The sequence below is a fragment of the Embiotoca jacksoni genome, unplaced genomic scaffold (genome assembly GCF_022577435.1).
Source record: "Embiotoca jacksoni isolate LCO1_2020_lvr unplaced genomic scaffold, fEmbJac1.0.p SCAF_15, whole genome shotgun sequence".
Taxonomy (NCBI): Eukaryota; Metazoa; Chordata; class Actinopteri; family Embiotocidae; genus Embiotoca; species Embiotoca jacksoni.
This window is the reverse complement of record NW_027185285.1, coordinates 1078738-1098465: the sequence shown is the minus strand read 5'-3', so window position 1 is coordinate 1098465 and position 19728 is coordinate 1078738. Positions and strand designations below refer to the sequence as shown.

At 42.5% G+C, this 19728-nt stretch overlaps 2 protein-coding genes across 2 annotated transcripts; both read left to right on the top strand.

Moving 5' to 3' along the window:
- The first annotated feature begins 274 nt into the window (after window positions 1–274).
- ccdc43 (coiled-coil domain containing 43) lies at window positions 275–2445 on the top strand. Its single transcript, XM_069148672.1, has 5 exons — window positions 275–465; window positions 1005–1098; window positions 1467–1602; window positions 1803–1855; window positions 2057–2445. The coding sequence occupies exons 1-5, from the start codon at window positions 292–294 to the stop codon at window positions 2242–2244; spliced, it is 645 nt and encodes a 214-aa protein (XP_069004773.1). The 5' UTR covers window positions 275–291; the 3' UTR covers window positions 2245–2445.
- Window positions 2446–10005: 7560 nt separating this feature from the next.
- On the top strand, window positions 10006–12624 carry fzd2 (frizzled class receptor 2). Its single transcript, XM_069148671.1, has one exon. The coding sequence runs from the start codon at window positions 10232–10234 to the stop codon at window positions 11861–11863; it is 1632 nt and encodes a 543-aa protein (XP_069004772.1). The 5' UTR covers window positions 10006–10231; the 3' UTR covers window positions 11864–12624.
- Window positions 12625–19728: the final 7104 nt, after the last annotated feature.

The following is a 19728-nucleotide window of genomic DNA, read 5'->3' as shown; positions in this document are numbered from 1 at the left end:
CAGGAAAGTTGTACAGTTAGCTCAACTCTGCCTCAAAGTGTGACTGACAGAGCCTTTAGTTGAATGAGACTTTTTAGTCTGTGACAACAAATACTTAGTTAAAACCCATTAGCTGTTGAATTAGCTCATTACAAAACGCGTGATTCAGTCACCTGGGCCTCGGCTGTTGTTTCCTGATTGGTAAGAAGCCGCAATTTGAAACACGTGTATTTATTTGTATTTGTATTTTTTTTTTCTACAGGCAATGAAAAAGGACAGCCGAGCGGCAGCGAAAGACCTCAGAGGGCCAAGATGGCTGCGCCCTCGACAGACGCCGGTGAGTTTGAAAGCTGGCTGAACGATCGGCTGGACTCGTTGGAAGTGGACCGGGAGGTGTACGGGGCGTACATTTTAGGGATTCTGCAAGAAGAGGAGAGCGACGAGGAGAAAGAAGATGCGCTTCAAGGAATTCTATCCGCGTTTCTGGTGAGTCCCGCAACAAAACAAAAAAAAAAAAAAAAAAAAAAAAAAAAAGCGGCGTGTCGCGCTCGGCCGAGCTGTCTCATCTGTCTCATCTGTCGCTGTCCGTCTCGTCCGCCGGGGGGGGGGACTCGTCTCGGCGCCGACGTCAGCTGTTACCCGTCGGGAGCTAAATATCGACCCGGGACCGGACACCGCTGTCGTTCGGTAACACGAGCGTCTTTCCTCTCGCCGCGCCAGACTCCGTTCAGAAATGTGGCGTTTTTAGATGATCGCGGTCCCGGTCGGTACCGGGACGCACCGGACAGCGCGAATCGACTCTGACGCTTCTTCTCGGTCGTTTGGCACATTACGGCTGAGAGGGGAAGAAAAAAAAAATTAAAAAAAAAAAAAAAAAGTCCCGTAAAGTGGACCGTGGTGTTTTGGTAGAGTATACATGGTTGTAGTCGGCTGACGTCATATGTTATTTCTCCGCCAGAATACGAGGTTGTTGTTGTTGTTGTTGTTGTTTGACTTCCGTTGCTTTTGTCGTTTTGTGTCGGAAGGACGAGGACGCCGTGGAAGAGATCTGTAAGCGGATCGTCCGTCAGTGGACGGAGTACCGGAGCCGGTCAGCAGCCAAAAGAGATGCAGATGATGGTATTTGTGTGACTTTGATATGTCTACGTTCCTGATTACATTTGAAATTTATAATTATTAATCAAGACGGGAGAACAAGTTTAAATGCTGGTTTAAAAAAAAATAATAATAATCTTGGGACAACAGTCCAAATAAAAAATAGAATTTTTATTTTTTTTGTTATGCTCTGAAGAAGTGTATATGCCAAAATGAGTTTGTCTGTATTATTATTATTATTATTATTATTATTATTGGGCTGAAGTTGTTTACTGCGTACATAACACGCCTTCACGTTCGACGAGCGGGAGCTTTTGATTTTCGCGCCGCCCGCCGGGTGCGAAATGTCGTCGCGTTCACGGGCGCGCTCTGTACGTTTTCTCGTCCCGTAGCCGAAGTCCAGGCCATCGCCAGCATGATAGAAAAGCAGGCTCGGATCGTGGTGAAACAGAAGGAGGTGTCCGAGGACTCCAAGAAGAAGAAAGAGGCCCTCCTCGCCCAGTACGCCAACGTGACGGACGACGAGGAATATCCTTCCAATTTGTAGACCGAAAGGGACGCGAGACTTCGGTCGCGCTTGGTGAAATGGGGTTTGTTGTGTATTTGTCACTTTGTCCGCCGACATTTCTTTTGACCGCGCGGAGACGACGGTCCCCCCGCAGCATATTGACGGGAAGAGGGAAGCGAATGTTGTTCCGGCGGTCAGTTCTTTCCTTGACAAAACGCACCGAAGCTGAAGAAGAGGAGCCGAGCGGGAATAACTTCACCGGAAATGAGAAATGTATCCTTTTTTTTTTTTTTGAGGCCGTTTATGATCTTGAAAGCCTTTTTTTTTTTTTTTTTTTTTAAATCGCACGTAATTGAATCTCATCGCGTGAATGGACGCTGCTCGGGCCGATCGTCCGCGCCTCCCGTGCGTAGAAATGCTAGATTTAGCGTCTTTTGCTTCCTGTCCAGTTGTCCTTCACCGAAAGCGCGTTAGCCCTGTTCAAGAACACCAACGTGGAGGAGGTGATGAACAGGCGGAAGCAGAAGCGTGACCAGGCTCGCGAAGACGCTCAGAAGAAGAAGGAGACGGACAAGATGCAGCGGGAGAAGGACAAACTGGCCAAACAAGACCGGAAGGAGAAGGAGAAGAAGCGTACGCAGAAAGGCGAACGCAAAAGATAAAAAAAAAAAAAAAAAAAAAGAAAGGACACTTTGTGTGTGAAACGGCTTTTTTTTAAACGAGACAAAATGGGAAAGAAAAAAAAAAAAAACAACTACTACAATCTATGCCTCTTTATAGCTGAACCTCATTGGTACCTTCAGTATGTGAAAATGTCAGGTAAATCCAAATTTACTTGTTAATTCATTTCTGCATTTCATAATACGTGTAAAGAACAATGAGCTGGATGTCGTGCAGAACCAAAAATCAAAATGAGTTTTTTTTTTTTGTTGTTGTGAGTTTTAGTCCCTCCCCTCTTCCCCCCTCAATTTTTTTTTTTTTTATAAATATAAACCTGTAGTACAAATTAAGATTTATTCTGGTCAAAAATGCAGGACTGCTTGTGAAGCATCTCGGTCCAGATCCTGCTGTTATCTTCTGTGCCAACGTCTCGCAAATGCCTTATATTTCTGCACGACCTCTAAGTGAAGGCAGGTGTTGCTGTCAAACTTCCATCGCTCGCATTTCATCGCTTTCGGTTTTAGTCTCGCGGTGAACACATTTTGTCTGAGAACAAGAACAAAAGAGCGGTCGCTAAAATTATACCTCAAATATAACATGTACCATCGTTTGAATGTTAATTAGGTTCAACGTCTTTTTAAATTGATATTGATAATAAAAATGATTTAAAAAAAAAAAAAAAAAATCCAGCAATTTGGATTGCTTTATTTTTTTTTTGTTTTGTTTTTCAGTTCACAGAACATGTTACAAGAAAAATAAAACAGGAACATTAAATTTACAGGGAATTGAACAACCCTGCACATATTCTTAAAACGTAGTCAGACGAGTGCTGACGCACACAGGAAGTCTAGAAACGAATGCTTCCACAGAATCGTTACTTTACTTTGATACACGACCATCTCTGAAGAACTGACACATCACTCCTAATATTTTATACTTGTGTCATTAATGCCTTTAAATGTCAAATGTTGAACTTTTTTTTTTTTTTCTTCTTTTTTTTCCCGAAGTTTGTTGGCTCAATTTGAACTTCACCAAACTTGCAGATGAAAAAAAACAAAAAACTTTTGATTAAATATGTTACGATTATATAGGAGAAAGAGAAGCTGAAGAAATTAATTGGAACACTTCAGAAAATGCTTAAATATTTGGCATGCTGATTTTAAACTACCTCCCCTGTGATTCAATAATTGCTTGGGAACTTATCCCAGAACTGACGTTCCAATATATCCCAAATAAATAGTGCTTAAATAATGCCTTTAAAATCATCAGTGATGGAGCAAGACTCGTGTTAATTTGGAACTGTCACTAATTAAAGGAGATTAAAGATAATTTGACATGTCTTACACATGCAGCAGGAGAAATTACATTTCATGCAATTCCCACACAACAAAAGTTGCTGTTTGGTTAAAAAAAAAAAAAAAAATGCAATCATCATCAAGCTTCAAATTGATTGTCTACTATTCTGCAGTGATCACTGCGTTGCAGATAAAATGCATTTGTTTTCACCACCCTGTTGGCTATGGGATTGCTTACAGTATAATCAGTGTCCTCTGGAGTGGCTTTAAATTAATGACGTGACTTTAATCATCACCTTCAACTTGTCGGCTATCAGATCTTAAAACCGTATCCCTCCAGCGGGGAGGTGCACCTCTCCCTGCGTGTGGCCTCGTCGTTACCGTTGTGGTCGTGCGTCTTGTCCGGTTGCGGCAGTATCATCTGGAGAGCACACCACACAGCTGTGCGGAGCCTCCTGGTGGCCGCGGCGAGGTCGCTCAGTGCCACGACCAGGTAGGCGTCTGTGAAACACCAGCAAGTTAAAAGCCCAGCAGCATATCGGACGGAGGAACGTCAAACGGTGGGACGGCGGGTTTACCTCTGTCCTCTGTGAAATGAGGTCTCTGGTGTTTGGTCATGTTCGCGGTGTCCTCCTTGCATTTTGCCTGCGCGAGGCAGATCGCCATATGATGTCTGCTCAGTGCCGTGTGGATGTTGGTGTGGAGGGGAAGGCAGCACAGGTACTCCATTCTGTCCAGAAGGCTCGCCACCTGCAACGCACCGACATCATCAACCTTCGATATCAGACTTCAAATATCATTTCTTCATGTGACATTCCTGTATGCAAGTCCAACAAAAGGGTGGCATTATTTATTTAGTTTCATACATCTATACTTCACTTACAAATTCTAAATATCTTGTTATCATGTTCAAAATAATGTTAAGTCTGTATTAAAAGTAGTTTAACTTTTAACGGAATCAGACTCGCAACCAAAAATAACAACACAACATTCAGTCATGTTTATTCGCATGCCATTCAGTTGTATTTTTAGATGATGATTTGATTTAGACTATTAATCCCACAGCGGGGAAATTTAGTTGTAACAGCGGCATAGAAATTTGATCTGTGGAAATTCTGGGACACCAACTTTACACAAAAATTACTTGAATCCTGGAGTGCTCATTAATCAGCTTTCACACAAACAAAATGCTCAGAAATTGTTAATTTACCAACGAGACATTACAGGAGATGAACTGTTTGCATCATCAAATGCCCAACCTAACGGAAATCTGATGTCCAAACTAAGGAAATTGACAAAAAAAAAAAAAAAAAAAAATTAGGGAGGGTGTTTCCTTTGGAAATAACTCAAATGTTTTGCTGGATAAACCTGCAAATATCCCCTTCACCACATAACCACATGCTGTCACAAAATTCATCTGTAGGTGGCAGTGTGGAGGCAGGTAATTCAGGGGTCTCACCTTTGCTTGTTCTCTCATCTGATTAACAATGAGATGGTCGGTTCTGGTGGGGTTTGGTGGAGTTTTGGGGAGGTTACTGTTGGTCACTGCTGCAGCTCTTTTGCCAAAAAATGTTTTCGTAAGGATGACCTCCATCTAAAATAGAAACACACGACAATGAGGAAAAAAAATATTTATATATATAAATTCAGGCTCATAGACAACCAGATAGAAAACAAAAAGTATGTATAGTCTCCAGTGCTCATCTTAATAAAAATAGAGGGTTTTTTCACATTAGTTGACTGGTAGAAGCCATTAAGACATAATGATATCTCTTTGGAACTTAAAAAAAATATATACAAATATACATATATAGAAAGAATACCTTCTTTCTCTCCCTCTCCAAACACCTCCACTGCTTGTAACACTCGTCCAGGTAGAAGTAAAGATGGACCACAGGTCCGTCTTGATTCATCAGCATTGACGTTGTCATGGCTGAGGCCAGGCCATAATGAGCGGTCTCTCCTCCGCGGGTCCTCATGTCACTGGGGAAGGACTTGAAAGCTGCGGATCCATTGGCTGACACGTTACCGGCATCCAAACCAGGAACACCGCTTCCGTAGGCTGGTGTGGATCGAGAGCTGAAGTTGGCGTTGATGGGCATGCTGGATTGCCTCCTGAAGTCATTTACAGGATACATGAAAGGCACGAACTGCTGGATGTTCCCTGTGCTGACCACGCTGCCTTCTCCATCAAATCTCTGAGAGGGCATGCTCCCCTGAAAGTCAAAGTATTGATTTTGTGAGAAGAGCTGTTTGTCTCCCCCTCTCAGGTGAGTGTTGGCTTGGGGCCTCCTTGAGAAGCCTTCTCCCTGACATCCAGACATGTGCATCCTCCTTTTTTCTTTCTGCATTTGTGACTTGATCCTGTTCTGAATCTGGCTCTGCTGGATGTGATGCTTTGAATACTGGTTCAGGTTCCCGTCCATGTTCTCTCTGTGCATTGTCATTTTGTTTTGGTATTGGTTTGAGAAGTTTAGAGGTGCAGAAAACGGCTTCGGTAGCTGGAAGTACTCCGTGTTCTGAGTGTTGAAATCAGGTAGATCTTGAAAGGCATTATGTTTAAATGTTTGTTTCCTCACTCCATTTCTTCCCCTCTGCACAGTCCCAAATCCTCCCAGCAGCTGTTTTGAGATCTGCATTGCAGGAGTGCTCTGTGTTGACATTGCAGGACTGGAGATTTTCCATTGTTCAGCCATGCTGTCTTCATGGTGCATCCCCACGGTCTGCTTGTGCATGTTTGGAAAGTCTCCACGACATGCGCTATCTTGCTCACTCGCCATGAATGACTGAAAACCGCTGACCAGTTGGTTAATGTCTTCCGGCACATACTGCTCATTACACATGGGTTCTTCATGAAAAGGATCAAAGCGGCGGCTGTTCATTTCACTTTGAGGTCTAAAGAAGTCACTGAGATCTGGGAAATTATTTATGGCTCTGTCATTATAAGCTAGCATGCTGACGTATTTGCTCTCTTGTATTTGTGTCGGGTAGGTGTTTCTTGTGTTGGGCAATGGTAGGCCCGGTGGCAGTTTCTGGGATCGGTGAGAGTAGCTGCCTCCGTCAGGCAAATTAAAATGCCACTGTTTATTGGTAGCAAAGCCACCAGGCTGTTGACTCATTTCTTCAACACCTCTGTCCACAGACTGATGCTGTGCTTTACCGAAGGTCTCATGGGATACATAGTTGGAAGGAAAGGATGGGTGATGCTGCGCTTTAGCTTCTGATTGAAAATTCTTCAGCAGTTCTTCTCTCATTGTCTTTGGAGACCAGATGGGATTGCAGGTAGGTAGACTCCTAAAAGAGAAAGTGAAGACTTCCTTTAATGTCAGAGTCGATTCATCTAATATGACATGTTCTTTTTTTTCTTTTCTTTTTTTTAAATGATTATAAAACCAACAAATGTCAGATATTTTTTGTTTGTTCACCTCGGGTGTCATGGCCATTAATTGTATAACACGTACTGTAATATATACCAAACCTGATCAAGTGAAAAACTCAAACATTGACATACCCTTTATCTTGTGAATCTGCTTCATCCAAAATATTTGACACTAGACCATGCAGATCAGTCTCCCCATCACAATCAGCATTATCAGTCAGTTTCCTTAAAGCAAAAGAAATCTACATTCTTAAAACTGTCATCTGACTTTTCTTAGTCTTGTGAAAACATTCATTCAACATGGCTCACAACTTCAATAATTTTTCTTCCACAACATAAGACTTTCACCTCATACATTTCACTACCTCCGATGTCAGAATAAATCCCCAAACTTATTTTTAATTGGACAGGATAGCAGAGTACTGTGAAACTACACTGCGGGTGAACATTAAGTCACATATTAATCCCGAGCACAGAATACCATTGAAATACCTGATTTTATTGCTGGTCTGGGTGCAACTAAAAAGTTCGTAGGGATCCTCGTGAGTACTGCAAGACCAGGGCACGTAGGATGCAGAGTCCTGCTCCTGGAGGGAGGCACCGGGGATGGAAACGAAGGGCAAAGCCATGGTACCGGTATTTTCTCCATCCATATTAACACCCGCCTGTAAGAGAGAGACACGAGAGAGAGACCGCAAGACAAATTCAAAACTGTATTTTTTTTTTTGGCAGATTGATGGAAGTGTAGTGCTTGAGACAGTCAATTATTGATGGCTAAATATTTAACTGTCGGTCTGACAAAACAAGCAATTTTCAAGACTTACTGTGTGAAATATATGATTTCCGTATGTTCTAGCATTTCACATTAGATACAATAAATAGAGAAAAAAAATATAAACTGATTGATCGATAACTACAACAATTGTAGCTACAGCTTCAGAGATGATCTAACATTTCCTGTAGTACGTTTCTGATCAAGGGGCATGTCATAAAACATAAAACGAATTAAATAAATACGTATTACTTACCTGACGCTGGTACGTGTGAAAGAGTGTCTTTCCAAATGAGCTCTGTTGACTGTCAAATGCCATTTTTTTTTTTTTTTTACCTCCCTGGAAGTGATTCTTACAGGCCTGTCAAAGCACAGCACGCTGTCAATATTTCACACAGCTTTATATCGTAATTACGGCAGCGATTTTTTTATTTTTTTTATTTTGGCTTTACGTGTGATATATATAGTAGAAAATATTAGCAAACTGCTATTTCAGGAAAAAAAAAAAAAAAGTAAATCAACGAGCTAACTTACTAAAACATAACTTAGCCGTTAAGGTACGTGATTTAAGCTAGCAGGTTTTGATAATGTTGCCTTGGTAAAAAAAAAAAAAAAATTTGACAATATATTTCTCTGCCAATCAAAGTTGGCTAAATGTACCATAAAAAAAAAAAACTACTAATGTTAATACACGGGGTTTAGCCTACCTGTATTAAATTAAATTAAGCGACGGGAACTTCTTTTGAGTTCAACCGTCGACAGTGAGGGGTCTCGTGCCCCCTCGGCTGCTCCACTCCCGTATATAAATTCGATGTTGCCCTCGCGAGCTAAACGCACATTGGCTGAGCGGCAGGAATTGTGAATTTTGGTCCAATTAACATCGGGCACGATTTTCAGGCCCATAGCAACATCGAGTGTCACTCCATTAGTGTGTGTTTTCGTGCGTGTGTGTGTGTGTGTGTGTGTGTGTGTGTGTGTGTGTGTCACTTCTGACCTCTACTCTATTTATGTCACCCGTAACACCGCAGCATTCATTTAGGAATTCATATATACATACTGAGTATCAGTATTATAGATATATACTGTATATACTGTGCATTTTATATTTTATATTTTTTTACTGCTATTTTACTGCTATTTTATTGCTTTTCTATTATTCTATTATTATCTTATTGCTTCTGTATGCTGCTGTAGCGAAATTTTTTTTTTTTTAAAGTAACTACCTAACCTAACCTAACCTAACCTAACCTAACCTAACCTATTAGTTGTAATTGTAGCTGCAGCAGTAGTAGTATATATATATATATACATATAAGTAAGTATTTATGACAATAGTTTTACATTTATATCCAGTTCTGTTCTGTTTTATTTAATCAGTTCAAATTAAACTAGTTCAGTTAAGCAGAGGTGGAAAGTAATTCGGTAAATTACTCAAATTACTTTACAAATCCGAGGTCGGCCTACTTGTAATTTACTCTGATCGATCTATTGACTGACAGACTTTATAATGGAGGAGCACTATCATGACATGGACATTGAAGTGCTTAAGGTGAGAAAGTCTACCTCCTCCTTCCACGGACATACTAGCTCAAGGGAAACTTGAAAGACTGGTTGGTCCACGCAAATCCGGCTGTGTAGTCAAGTTTGACAATATGAGCAAAATGTGGCAGGTCCTCAAGAAACATTATCTTCAAAATAAAAGCACAAACGTAGAGGGTGTCCAAATGCATTGAGAAACGTGGGTTAACTGGTATACCTATCACAGACTACGCAAATAAAATGGGGCATTCGTGTTTCAGTCCTACTTTTGTCCAGCAATGGTGTCAAACAGGGGAATCCCTTCACCCCACTTTTCTTTTTTTTTTTAAATTTATTTCTTAGGAGACTTAGCGTGCACTTGAAATTTTTGATAGCTGCAGGAGTCAATACTTAACAAACTTCTCTAAGAAATATCAGGTGTAAATTTATCAGGTAAATGAGAAATGAAGTGAACTTGTTTGTGTCAAACCACAGGGTTTAACAACACGCTGAGCCTTAAGCTTTTTGTGCTTTTCTGTGTATTTTATTCCATGTGATATTTTGTCCTTTATCAGGACCATGAGTCTGTAATTAAGTTTTGAATTGAATGGAATTCATTGTAGCTACTTACATTAAATACTTTGGTAAATGTTCTTAGTTATATTCTCCCACTGGACAAAGGTTGTCAGAGTCATCATCTATGTTAAACATTTCGTCTTAAGATTCAAACGTTGTCGACACCGGGTTGTATTTTGAAATCCACCACCGGAAGTTATGGCCTCTGTTATACTACGACTGCTTTGACTGTGATGAGGGAATCGAAGTTGTGGAAAAGAAAAAAAAAAAAAAAAGTCAGACAGCAGTGTTTACGCAGAGACTAAGCACAAAGAGAGCAGCGCTCGGGACTTAATCACCAGACTGTTTCCATTTGCAGGTTTATTGTGGTTTCCAGGACCGATGGTAGCCACACGATAAAGAAAGTTACAGCAAGTTAATCGGGCCAAAGTTATCTTCAAGTTGGAAACATGACTTTTTGCCAGACTTGGTCTGTGGCGGTCCTGCTGCCTCTGCTGATATCAGCACAGCACCAAGGGGACAACGGAATCATGGTCCCCGAGCATGGATTTTGTCAGCCGATTTCGATACCTCTCTGTACGGACATAGCCTACAACCAAACCATCATGCCCAATTTAGTGGGCCACTACAACCAGGAGGACGCAGGGCTTGAGGTGCACCAGTTTTATCCCCTTGTGAAGGTACAGTGCTCGCCGGAGCTGAAGTTTTTCCTGTGCTCCATGTATGCGCCAGTGTGCACGGTTTTGGAGAAGGCCATTCCTCCGTGCAGGTCCATCTGCGAGCGGGCCAAGCAGGGCTGCGAGGCTCTCATGAACAAGTTCGGCTTTCAATGGCCGGACCGACTGCACTGCGAGAACTTCCCCGTGCTGGGAGACGGACAAATCTGCGTGGGCCAGAACGACTCCACCGCCGCCACCGTTCCTCCCATCATCCCTGTCCAGAGCACCCAGCCTATAGTCCACCCGCACGAGAGGCCGTTCCGCTGCCCGTCTGCTCTCAAAGTTCCTCCATATCTGAATTATAAATTTTTAGATGAGAATGATTGTGCAGCCCCCTGCGAGTCCTCCAGGAGCGGTGGCAACATGTTCTTCAGTGATAAAGAGATTCATTTCTCCCGCTTGTGGATCCTGGTCTGGTCTGTGCTTTGTTGTGCATCCACGTTATTCACAGTGACCACTTATTTAGTTGACATGCAACGCTTCAGATACCCCGAGCGACCTATCATCTTCTTGTCTGGCTGCTACACTATGGTCTCCATAGCCTACATAGCTGGCTACTTCCTGGGGGACAGGGTGGTGTGCAACGACAGCTTCAGCCCTGATGCCTTCAAGACCATCGTCCAAGGCACCAAAAAGGAAGGTTGCACCATCCTCTTCATGATGCTCTATTTCTTCAGCATGGCCAGCTCCATCTGGTGGGTCATCCTGTCTCTCACCTGGTTCCTGGCAGCAGGTATGAAGTGGGGCCACGAGGCCATTGAGGCTCACTCTCAGTACTTTCACCTGGCAGCCTGGGCGGTGCCGGCCGTCAAGACCATCAGCATCCTGGCCATCGGGCAGATCGAGGGCGATGTGCTCAGCGGCGTCTGCTTCGTGAGCCTCAGCAACCTGGACCCCCTGCGGGGCTTTGTGTTGGCCCCTCTCTTCATCTACCTCTTCATCGGCACCTCTTTCTTGCTGGCCGGCTTTGTGTCGCTGTTCAGGATCCGCACCATCATGAAACACGACGGCAGCAAGACGGAGAAGCTGGAGCGGCTGATGGTCCGGATCGGGGTGTTCAGCGTGCTCTACACCGTCCCCGCCACCATCGTGATCGCCTGCTTCTTCTACGAGCAGGCCTTCCGCCCCCACTGGGAGCGCAGCTGGGTCATCCATAACTGCAGGAGCCTGGCCATTCCCTGCCCTTTGCAGGCCGGACCCCACATGACCCCAGACTTCACCGTCTACATGATCAAGTACCTGATGACCCTGATAGTGGGCATCACCTCTGGTTTCTGGATCTGGTCCGGAAAGACGCTGCACTCCTGGCACAAGTTCTACACAAGGCTGACAAATGGCAAACAAGGAGAGACCACTGTGTAGAATAAAAGGGACATCTGAACGTTTGCTGGGACTAATTTGTATTTTATTACCTGATAGGTACAGAGCACAGCGAGGCGTAGCCGTAGGTTTGTACAGCGTTTGTATTTGCCTCAGCTTTATAGTCACACATGTATGCCGAACTGAGGGTAAGGTCTTGACAACAAAAAAAAGACAAGCTGGATAAACACCAACTGAACCTGACTGTCTGAACAAATAACAATCATGGCTGTGGATGCCGTATGCTGAAATGCTCTCCTCACCATCTCTGGCTCTGCTCTTAAAGCCACCATAAACTCATTGGGGAGGAATGATTCAGCAGAGCGAGTAAAAGAGCTGTGGTACAAAGACTCTTTTTCTTTTTTTGTTCTTTTTTTTTTTCTTCTCTGTAAACATTTCATGTACAATTTTATGAAATTGTAAATAGTATTTGTAAAAACATGAAATTATATATTTGTATTTAAAGAAAGTGAATACTTTTCCTTATCTTTTACTTACTTTTTGCACTGTAAGATGCCACCAGCCCAGATGTATACGTGCTTGTTTTTGTGTTTTTGTCCATTCTTGGTTATAAATTATGTTTTTTTTTTATGATAGCAATGCAACAGTGTGTACATTTCAGTCTGTTGGATGATATCCAAGAAGCTTTTTTACTCGTCTTAAACCAAAAACATGTGCGGAGTCTCGGCAGGATGTGCAGATTATCATCAAACAGCTACATCAAATGCTTGATTTTGAATTTATAGTTAAAGGGGACGAACTCATTGTGTTTTTCTTTCATTTTGTGCCCTTCCATATGTTCAGTATTCCTTTTAATGATTAAATACTCTTGATGACAAGTTATTTTCTTTGCTAAAAAAAAAAAAAAAAAAGCACAGTTACGGTGTTTTCTCAGGGGGGTGAGGGTCGTATCACACCTGAACATCTGTTGCTTCAGACTGGCTAGCAACAGTAAAAGATTATAAGAATTCTCAATGGAAATCAGCCTCTAACACGAGACTGGATTTCCCTACAAGGAATGAGATTGAAAATACATCTCCACTCTGTCGACATTTTCTAAAATATTTCACATCGGTGTGTTTTGTGTGAGAAACTGGTTCCAACCTGTAAAAATGTGGTGCGGGGCCTCTTCACACGTGTACCCTAACATTGCCTTCAAGTGCTAAACAAAACAAGAAACCTTTTTTTCTTTTTTTTGGCCTGTTGTGAGAGAGGGCCTCGGTTAAACCAACAGGAATCATCTGGCATGAAAAGTGAGTGCCGTTGCATAGGTGTGAAAATGTTCCTGCCTGTTTGGTAGAAGGGAAAACAAGCGTTGCGGCGGTGTTACTTCTCTTGGGCCCACCGTGCTTTTGTGCCAAGCTGGAATCCCCCAAAGCCGTACACGGCTGAAATTGAACCTTGTCTGCAGTGATGTCATGAAGTAGATTGGGTGTGTTGAAGAAAGCTGATCCTCTTGCCTTAAAGCAGAAGCTTCGGGCTACAAGCAGGCGATTGAGAATGACACGTACGTACTGTACTGTAACGTACTGTGTGTGCTCTTTTATTGTTAGAGCGAAGGTTTGGGGGGGCTCCTATTGCGGCACCTCTCTAGATTCACTTATAATTACCGTTAAGAGAGCGTAACAGACACTTTCTACCAATCCGCCTCTCTCATATCTCATGACCTGTTGGACAAGTTGATGTTTGTCTTCCTTATATCCTTTCCAGGGGTTAAATAAAGAGGGGTTGTAATAACAGACAGGTAAGAGTGATTAAAGGTAGGAACAGATACTCTGAGGGGGGAAAAAAAAACCATAAATCTACCTGCGCCTCTTCTATTCTGCGTTTTTCCACCCCCTCCGCCTCCCTCCCTACCTCCCTGTTTCCCTCCCTCCCTCTCTCCGCTCAGATGAATGGAGGGAATGCGAGTGAGTCAGTGGAGCGGTGCTGGGCCTTTGCCTAGTGACAGACAGTCTCCTGTGTGCTGCTCACTTCAAAGCACCGCTGAAACCTGACTAGCTCCTTGTAAACAGTGCCGCCTGGCCCGAAGGCCCACTTCCTGCGCTTAACTCAACTTAATGGCTAGCTTGTTTGGCTTTGCACTGAAGCAGAGAAACGAATGAAGAGTGAGAGAATGAAGAGAAGCGGCGTGTGGGTGGGGTTCGCCGGTGGTGAGGAGGGTGAGATGGTTTCAGGGGTTTGAAGGGGGGGTTTGGAGAGCACGATGGAAAATTCACTATTATTTGGTTGCTTTTGTCTTTCTCCAGGGGGAAAACAACAAAGAAAAGGAGAGCTCAAATGAGAAGAGACGTGATTGTGATTTTACAAAAACTTGGAATCTCAGACCTTCAAAACTAAACAGAGTCAGATGCTGTGCTTCAAACTAATGCCAGAAAAAAAAAAAAAAAAAATCACTCAACATTTTCTGTCAGTAAATCTTACATGGGATAGTTTGACACAGATTTTACTGACCTCCTCTACACATGCGGAGAACTGTAACATATTGAGGTAGTACGACTAAAACCGTAACAAACCTGCTGCATCAAACTGTTCATAATAACCAGGCGAGAGGTGGCAGCCATAGAGAAGATCCTCCTCTCTTTAATGTTGCTGCCTGGTTTTTCAGTGGTAGTCATCTTCCCTGTTGTTGATCTCAGATCTCAAATCTTGCATGCAGCCGTTTCCTGCTTGCTAGAGGGCAAGAAGGGACAAGCCAGGGATCGAGAAGACAGGAAGAATGCTTCCCGAGGTTGATATTATGATGTCGCTCTTATTGGAAGAAAGCCTTGGCATGTCAGAATAGGATCATGTTGTTCATCACAAGCGCCTGTCTTCTCACTGATACTGTGAAGCCATTGTTTAAATTTGCGCCCCGTGTACCGTGAACATATTTTACTGTAAGAGTTATATCAGGCCCATGAAAGAGTTTAAAACAGACAAAGGACTGAAGAAAAGAGAGTAATGGTGAAAAAAAAAAAAAAAAAAAAAAAAAAACAGAAGAAAAAGTATCCAGACATGTAGCAAGCCTGTTTCTGATCAAATCTTGGCACCAACTCAAGAAGAACTCTTGCTCAGAGGGCTGGATTAGTTGCAGTCATACATTATCCTAACCATAGGAGAGCAGCTGAGATTTTCCAGAGCACATACTATATCTATCTGTCCTGCTCTCCCCTTGAAATCTCAACAGGAAGCGCAATATGTTCTTTCTCCTCCTGTCATTGGCTTCAGAGGTGGCCACTGCGAGTGGGATGGAGCATAACAAGTTGGCAGGAGGGTGGAAGGTTTAAATGTGCATTTCAGTTTTTGACTTTGATTCAGTGCCTCCAGCCATAAATAGTCACCATGAGGAGGTGTCCTTCTTTTTTTTCATATCTGAAATCATTTTGTAAACGTTGACCTCTACCTTGCTCCAGTTAAATTCAGACCATTCAGCACATTTTTGCCGTTGAAGAACTAAACTTTTATTACTGGTTAAAAATGAAATCTATTTTAAGAACCTATTTGTTTTCATATTACTATAATGACTGCCTTCCTGGTCTTGCACGAAACTTTACGAGATGTCCAGCTGCTCTAAAGTCACTAAACATTATAATCTTCAGATAAACTGATTACATCATTGTAGCAAAGGCAACTACAGTGGAAGGTGTGGACAGGGATTCAACCCACCGAGCTTCCTTTGCTGTCTTGGTGGCTGATTTTCATGCCTAACACACACCATTTGTCAGCTATTTTATTGCTCGTAAGTGCCCGAAACCTGCAGGGGGCTGCTTTGACAAGAGGACAAACACAGCAAACGGACTCAGGGATGTTAGGGGAGTTTATTTTACCTCCCGTCCGGGGCGAGGGTGGATGTGGCATCAGGGCAGAAAGTGGGGGGAGTGCCTCGGAGCCTCTCCAGCTGCTGAGCGAAGAGGTGCCGACAGCTGCCTGACAGATATTTTGGGAGCCTGCAGCACGCCTGGGATAATAATGGTCTTGATTGGGAGGAGTGTGTGGGGAGGGAGGGAGGGAAACGGTTAATGTGCATCCAGACACCACAGTGTGTACACAAGCATGCCACTCATAAACTTTCAGGGTGATGGCGCAAGTAGTAAATGATAACACACGGAGGGACCGGGAGGGAAGAGGAATGTTTTAAACTACTGTTAAATCATAGTTTTCTAACTTTTGACATTTTCAAAACATTATAGAAATTCAGTGCAGTTGTTTTTTAAGCTGCAGGTTCTAAGCTGAGCAGCCGTGGAAAGTAGACGCCATATATGTACATATTCAAATGTCAGCAAGGAAATATTATTCCGATACCAAAGATGTACCACCTACCTGTATATCATACCTGCAGCTCTAAACATTCAGCTAGATGTGCCGTGTTGATGTCCAAGTGTTTTTGTAATGAATCTAAAATATGCCGTCCACTAATTACCGTGTACTTTAACTGTAAACTATATGTAAGTTTTGTCATATTTACCCTCATGTGCATCGACATCTACATGGATTTTCTTTTTAAACTGTTGGACCCGCAACATGACCAGTCTGTACAGTTTCGCTGTAGATTCAAGCAATAATGATTCTGAGCTGTTTTATTTTGAAAACAAAGCCGTTTGTGCTCCGTGTCATGAAATAAAAATGGGCCAATTTGGTCCCATCCAGCAGGAACTAAACAGTGAGTCTTGAAAGTCTCAACAGTTGTGGAAGTAATCACTGAACTTTCAATTGATAAGTCAATCAACCCCCTGCAGATTTATTACCGGGCAGGAAATGACTCTTATTGGTCCATTAATGGAATAAGGTGGCACTTGTGTCTGCAGGTAAACTAGGTGTATTAAACAGAACGAGGCAGTAATGCTCTAATCCAATCTGTTCCTCTCCTGTGGGCCCCAATGAGGCCTCAGGCTCCAATGATGACTTATTGAGTCGGCTCCTCTCTGGCGAGCGCCGGCCCCCCTGTTTTAATGGAGGCCTTCTCAACAGCTCTTTCTGAGGAATTTACAGCCCTGGCCCCATCTCACTCCCATCCAGGAGAGGGAAGGCGGGGAGGGAAGCACACTGCAGCCTTGTCCCAACAGAGTCAGCAGTGGAAATGTACAGCTCCAGGCGGGGTGGCAGCACGGCTCCTGTGTGAGCGTGCGTGTGCCCATCCGTTTGTTTATTTAGATCCCCATTAGCTACTGAACTGGCAGCTAATCCTGCTGGGGTCCTCAGATATTTTATGCTTACAATACTTTAAAGACAAAAAATACGCGTAATATTAACAGTCGTAGTCACAGCGAGACTCGAGAAGATAAAAGACAAACACATGACAACTCCAGGCCTATCGAGAGGACAGCTCTACATAATGCCACCATTTAAAGAATTAAAAAGTGAAATAAAAAAAAGAAATTTGTAACTTAATCCACTGAATCACAAGTAAATGTAGGATGGGTAGATCTCTACGTCTCTGTAACATTTTATAAGACAAAACTCACCATTGTAGCTGCGAAATTTGGTGTAAAACAGTTACAAAATGAATGTATTATTAAAACAAGCTTAGTTACTTTCTGAATGAAAACCCGGGAAAGAATTCAACGGCACCATTGCATTGACTGACTGTTCTCTGTATTAAACTATGGAGCCCAGATAATCCTCTGATTAACTGCCTGATAAAATAAGGTTTCCAGATATAACTGTACAGTAATTCTAGGGTCTATTTATGACGATATTTGGTAGAAAGCAAACCGGAGTCATCAAGCCTGTTTTCTTACACCGAGATAAAGTTAAATCTCTTTCTCTCTCTCTCTCTCTCTCTCAGTATTTGTGTTCACTATGTGATTCTGAGCTTGCGTTCATGTCCGTAAATCTGAGTGAATGAGTGAGTGGTTATAGGAGGACTCAGGCTCTGTAGCCCTCCTCTCTGTAATTTCACTCTCTGCACAGCATAATCGCTTCCATGTGGGCCCTCACCAACAACACAGTGGTGGAGGGGCCTCTTTGCAAAGGTGGGAGTCAAACGCACACACATACATGCTCACAAATGTACTTTCTCGCACAAAAGGAATGCCGACCCTAATGTGACTAATGTAAAAAACAGCAGACCGTTTTCTCTCCATTTGACTGGGTGTTACTTTAAAGCTGTGTGAATTTAACAGATTTAAAAACTAACGGAAAAAAACATTGTCCATAACTGTTTTTTCTTCAGCACATCAAACGTCTGAGACCTGCGTGCAACTGCAGATAAAATCAGATTATTCCAATCTCTCAATTTGTGAAATAGCAGGAAGTTATGTATGCCTAATTTACCCTCATTAGTCACTTCCTTTAGAGATATTAATACGTGTTGTGGTTTTCCTTTGCACCCTGCAGGTTTTTTTTTTTTTCTTGTGGTGGCTCCCGCTACACATGTTGAGCTGTTGGCTGAGATGCCCCGAGGACAGCTGGGCCAGACAGTCACGGTCAATGTGTGAAACCAACGGAGCGAAAAACAACAGGACCTTTTGCACAACAGGGTCAGCATTCAAATACACCTCTGCAGAGCTCATTTGCTGGTGGAGCGACGAGGGAGGAGAGAATATTCGGTACAAGACATCCTGATGGGACAGATGGTGTTTTAGGATGTATGTGCAGGTCAGAAAATTAAAAGACATTGGGAGTGCAGCATGATACAAACTCAGAAAATCTGCAGAGAAATACACTATTCTCTGTTTCAAACATTCCAATAAAAATGAGATTACGGTCACGGTCAGATTTTCTATTTTTGTGGTGAACATCACCCCCTGCTGTTTTGACATATATACTACTTCAAAAATGCAAATTTACTAACAGATAAACCATGATGTTGTCAGTTATAGGAAGCTATCTGGTGTCCTATTTGTTGTGATCGTGCAGAAATCTATTCAAATAATGGATCAGTTTCAGTTTGACAGTCCATCATTTCCTTGAAGAAGACTCTGTAGAAACACATCTTTTGCTCTCAGAAGAGCGGGGTGTGGTCAGCAGGCTACGTAGCTGCTATGGCCTCCGGGAGAAATGTGTGACTGTTTGTCCTGCAAGCCTGAGAGTTGCCTTGGGGGAGGTCAAAGGTCACTGGTCAGCTTAAGTTTAACATTTGTCACGGCACCGAGGAAGCTTCATAATATTTGCGTGGAGAAATTGTATTTGTATTACTTTTTAAAGTGAGCTGAAATTCTTAATTTTTTTTGTAATTGACGGGATCATAAGGTTGCACACAGTATTTTTGCTTTTATGTCAGAGAACTGAGCATCCTCTTGTCTCCAATGATTTACCTGCACGAAGGTGTACAAGATTTTTTCCAAAAAGTTACCAGTAGATTGTCACTAAAAAGACGGTGAAAAGATGATAGCCATCACATATTTCTGTAGAGTCTTCAGTGTTACAAATCTGGGAGCGAATTAGAAGCTCAGAAGCTAAAAAAATAAATAAATAAATAAATATATATATATATATATATATATATATATATATATATATATATATATATTGCTTGCATGTACATAGTTTACCTCTGGATGGCGCCAGTGGCCTCACTCTCGTTCATGGTGCAAGGAACTAACTACTGCCAACAGCAGCAGGGTTTACGTGTAATTAGCTGAGCATGCAGTTTCAAATCCTTATTGGTAATAAGATTTTAGGTTTCTTTGATTGATTAACAATTCAGCAGCTTTTCAACTAAACTGCTGACCAAATTCTTAATCCCTGCCTCTAAATGGAAAAGCCAAACTGACTTAACCTGGCTGTCACAGGACTTTACTATCCATTGTGGTAACAGGTTCTGCAACAAACATATTTGACACTGGAGGGCATTGGATTACTCTTGTGCAAGCCTGATCATATGAAAAGGGTTGCACGTTGTTCGGTTAATGCACTTTCACTCATGATATTAGAAACATATACGA